Source organism: Hordeum vulgare, chromosome 4H (assembly GCF_904849725.1).
Source record: "Hordeum vulgare subsp. vulgare chromosome 4H, MorexV3_pseudomolecules_assembly, whole genome shotgun sequence".
NCBI classification, from domain to species: domain Eukaryota; kingdom Viridiplantae; phylum Streptophyta; class Magnoliopsida; order Poales; family Poaceae; genus Hordeum; species Hordeum vulgare.
The window spans coordinates 564,339,349-564,343,780 of NC_058521.1; the positions used below are offsets into that span (position 1 = coordinate 564,339,349).

The following is a 4,432-nucleotide window of genomic DNA, read 5'->3' on the forward strand; positions in this document are numbered from 1 at the left end:
TGAAGAATTTCGACGTAATCTCAATTTAGAGTCGTTGTAATTAAGGGAAAGTGTTGAAATATTATGTAAACGACGTTGTTAGCCTTGTACTACACGGCTAGGAGTAAGAGATAGTTAGGGATTTTCTATTATCTTTTTTATCTTTCTATCTTTTCTTCTCTATCTTGTGTAATCTCCTTCTACGGTTAGGGATCCTAACCGAACCATCTTGTAACCTACGAGAGATGCCTCTCGCCACAATCAATATAACCACGTGGGCCTCATGTTTGGAGGTTGAGACGCTTCACCAAAGTTAACAACCATCACCACCATGATCATCATCATCATTAATACTAGTACACAGATTAATTACTCTTTCTTTGATTTTCTCTCTAGCAGCACGCACCATGGACCCAAGATAAAACCTCCGACTCTATCCATGGCGTATGTACCTCGAGATGGCCTCTCACACGCATACTGTTAGAATTAAATGGGCTTGGCCCATGTACAAAATCATGAAATCTCTATTTGAGCCCATGAATAAAATGACAAGTGGTGGTGTGGTGGTGCTAAAGTTTAGTCCCATACCGCTAGTGGAGGAAGTGTTGGACCTCTTTATATAGTGAGTTCTCCCCACTACTCTAAGTGTGTTTTGAGAATAGAAAGGAGAGAACCACACGCCCGCTCGCTCGCCGCGCCTGGCCGGGCTCGGGCCGGGCGTACGTGCGACATGCGCGTGAATGGTCCGCCAAAACCTGGTCCGATGCCTTGCGGGGGTGCGACTACCTTTTGCCGTTTTATTTTTTATGTCTTGGCAGACAAGTTAATTACTTGTCCAGTAAGTATACGACTTGGAAACCAAGTCGGTTTGAGACGTGATCGCAACACGGAATCGACCTTGGTCCTCCTATATATACAACTTATCGGGGTCGGCCAAAGACACACCGAAAACCATCTAGGGTTTTGCCTCGTCTCACAACTTGCGCCGCCATCGTAGTCTACCTCATCCCGAGCGCCGGCGTCCAACAGCGAACGGGAGAGCAGGTCTCCGGAACCAGTCGCCTTTGAGATCCTGTACGGGAGAAGGCGAATTAGGTTTTTGGGAAGCGCTTTGCGCGACTGCTCACTGCTTCCACAACGGTTCATCTACCAAGCAAGTCGGGCGGTGCTGCGTACCGCCGCCTCAAGCGTCGTCTACTTCGTCCCGTCATCGCCAACATCATCGTCAACAACGCGTTTGCACCGAACACATCTGCTTCCTCTACAAACGTTCGGTACGTGCGTCGTGTTCCCGTTAGCCTGATGAACATGTTAGATGCGTACATGTTTTGCTACACGGTCTTGCTGCTATTCATGTTCTGTGCTGCATCTACTATGTTAGAGTTTCACATGTTAGTAGCTGGTATCGTCATGCTTTATATTCTGGAATTAATCATGAAAATTATGCCTAATTCCTCAACACATACTTAGCCTCGCCAAGCGATCGAAAACCATGTTCACACAACACAACCGATTCCCCGTTGGACAAGTTCACCACCCACATCTATCACGGTGAAGGGTGGACGGTCACACCCGTCAGCTCTCTCCGGCGGTGGCGAGGAGCGGCTGTGTTTCAGATGTTACCCCGCGGAGCAATGTGGGGGCCAATGTGTATTTTTTGGGGGATCCAGTATAGGCTGATAAATTTTATATTGTGGCCCACAATAAGGGGGTGTTTGGTTACAGGGACTTATTAGGGACTTAGAACTTATAAGTCTCTTTAAGTCCCATCTAAATCAAACAGAAGGGACTTATAGGGACTTAAAGTGGTCATTTGGGACTTATGAAATAAGACTCTCAAGGAAAGACTTATAGGGACTTATAGTTGTAATATGGTCTTTTAGTCCATGTTAAGTCCTAGGAACCAAACAGGTAGGAACTTTTTAGGGACTTAGGACTTATAAATTGGGACTAAAAAAGATCTTAGGACTTATGAACCAAAGAGAGCCTAAATACTTGGCTATTTATTTCATTCTTCCACTTACAACTTGTTTGTCGACCTCTATAGCTGCTTATACTAGTACATAAGTCATGGAGCTTTGGCAGTTCAAATATTGACTTGTCCTAAAATTCGCCTTATACGTAATATCAGTTTAGCTATATGCTATTATGTATAGCCTTAAAAATTCATGTTTACTGTGTGACGCCGACTCCCTTCTTCTGCAGCCTGGCCTTGCGTTCCTGTGACAGCATCCGTGCGAAGCTGATGAGCTCCTCCTCGTTGGTGCCTCTGTTGTCGTCGGGCACGGTCTTGCCCGTCTCGACGTCCACCCTGCACACGCTCCTCTTGAGCAGCGCCTTTCCGACGTCGACGAGCCTGTTGAGGTTCTCCGGCGTGGACACGTCGACGGAGGAGGTGTCGCCCTTGAGCTCGTCGTCCTGGATGCGGAGGTAGCGCTTCTCGCAGCGCAGGGCCTGGAAGAGCACGGACGCCTGGATGTCGACGAGGTCGGCGCTGGCCTGGCTGAAGCTGTCGATGAGCGGCGTGGCGCCCTTGTTGTAGAGCCACCCGAGGATCCCCCACTTGCTGCAGGCGGCGGCGTCGAACTTCTCCTCCACCTTGGCGGAGCCGGTTCCCAGGGACAGCACCATGAATTTGCCGTAGTCCGCAGGCTTGATCGGGAAGAAGTCCTGATTGCCCAGCAGGATCTGCTTGCTTACGTCCGTCATTGCCAACATTGTCTGCATGTATCCATTGTCAACATTTCAAATTAGAGCACAGTAGATGGACGTACGTCATCAAAATTCCATTAAATTCTTTGGAGTGTGTTCTTGAAGGGATGTGGATATAAACCAACTATTTGCCACTCACCGGATTGTTTGCGGCAACCCCTCCGTCAATGAGATTGAAGGCCCGGGGCTTGCCATCCTTGTGCTTGGTCTCAAAGTGGTGCCCGGGGAGGTAAGTAGGTGCCGCCGACGTGCTGATGCAGACGTCAGACAGAAGAGCGTTCTTGGAGACGTCGTTGCGGGCCTGTACATGCATGCATGTCTCAGACAAGTGAGCACGACGCACGCAGTGAAAATAACCTGTAATTGACGAGAGCCCGTGCATGCATAGGTATCATTCTGCACGTACGTCGTATCGGGAGAAGATGGTTGGCTGTAGCAGCTTGATGTCGAAGGTGGGGATGACTATGTTCTGCAGCGCCTCGCCAATCCGCGTCTCGCCGAGCAGCTGTTTGACGACGGAGTGGAGGTACTGGCCGTCGTACTTAGGCCCCCTCACGCTCCTGAGCAAGCCGAGAGGCCCGCCGTAGACGGCAGGGAAGATCTTTGGGCAGTGCTCCAGGTAGAAGTTGTTGATGTCCTTGGCGGCGAAGAGCGGGCGTCCTTTGGCGTCGGGCGCGGTGAGCATGGCCGTCACCAGGCCCCCAGTGCTGGTCCCGGCGATCACGTCGAAGTAGTCGGCGATCCTCACGTCCGGTCCATCGAGCTCCTGCAGAAACAACAAGAAAACCCATCAGAATTGGTGCACCTGTACGCAAGGTATGCGAGTAGCTAGAAGGAAGTTAAGTACTCACCTGGAGCTTCTCTTCGAGGAAGGCGAGGATGGTTCCCGGGATGATGCCGCGGACGCCGCCGCCGTCGATGCTGAGCACGGTGACGATGCTCCCGTAGGACGGCGGTGGCGACCTCGGCGTCAGGGCCGACGACGAGGACAGCCGGGTGAGCGCGCGCTGCACGGGGTTGAGGGTCAGCGACCCCGACCCCGACCCCGACCCGCCGCTACTGAGCTCCGGGACGTGCACGGGCGACATGGTTTCGTTGCTCCTACCGGCCTCGAGCTTCAGCCTTCAGCTACGTACAGTAGGGCTGCTGAACCAAAGGTTCTCTTTTCAGGTGGGAGGTCGCTACCTTATCTGCTGGAGGATCTCTATGTGCTCTGCTCGCCTCTTGCTGCTACTGCTTCTGTGGCTCTGTGTGTGTTGTGTTGCGCTTTGTGAACTGTGGTTAGGCTGACCGGCGTGCACCCTCTTTTATAGCCGGCCGCCGGCCGCTGGCCGGTCAATACTGAATAGTAGAGTAGAATGGACTGGGAGTTCCTTCCCTTGGCCATGGGGCACCTAGCTACGACCGTTGGCAAGGCACGCAGCTCTGACTGTTCCGAGGGAGGGAGGGAGGAAACGGAGACGAAGCATCAAGCGTGGATGTATGGGCGCACCGCGCGCCGGTCAAAAGTACGTTGAAGCGATCCGCACCGCACGTAACACACGGACACGGTGCACCGCGCGCCATTTCTTTCCTTCAGCGGATGACCGCGCCAAACACGATGAGATCGGGTCAAGCTAGGGTGCAATGCATCTCAAAAAAAGAAGAAAAGGCTAGGGTGCGACGTGCGACGCACGCACGCACGAGCGCAATGTGCAAAACAATATTTTTACTCTGTCAGGTCAGGTTGCCATCCCTTTTT

The 4,432-nt window shown here is 52.0% G+C and overlaps 1 protein-coding gene across 1 annotated transcript; it reads right to left on the reverse strand.

Annotated features, from left to right (window-relative positions):
- Positions 1-1,948: 1,948 nt before the first annotated feature.
- Positions 1,949-3,982, reverse strand: LOC123447068 (patatin-like protein 2). Its single transcript, XM_045123633.1, has 4 exons — positions 3,543-3,982; positions 3,098-3,457; positions 2,831-2,992; positions 1,949-2,700 (listed from the first exon to the last, which is right to left on the reverse strand). The coding sequence occupies exons 1-4, from the start codon at positions 3,777-3,779 to the stop codon at positions 2,152-2,154; spliced, it is 1,308 nt and encodes a 435-aa protein (XP_044979568.1). The 5' UTR covers positions 3,780-3,982; the 3' UTR covers positions 1,949-2,151.
- Between the last annotated feature and the right edge of the window lie 450 nt (positions 3,983-4,432).

What these genes read in the sequence shown, in the direction of transcription:
- LOC123447068 (XM_045123633.1), bottom strand. Translation starts at nt 3,779, where the DNA reads ATGTCGCCCGTGCACGTCCCGGAGCTCAGTAGCGGCGGGTCGGGGTCG. An exon ending in TCCTCGAAGAGAAGCTCCAG is followed by an intron (nt 3,458 to 3,542) that starts GTGAGTACTTAA and finishes TTGTTTCTGCAG; the next exon opens with GAGCTCGATGGACCGGACGT. An exon ending in GGGTTGCCGCAAACAATCCG is followed by an intron (nt 2,701 to 2,830) that starts GTGAGTGGCAAA and finishes GGATACATGCAG; the next exon opens with ACAATGTTGGCAATGACGGA.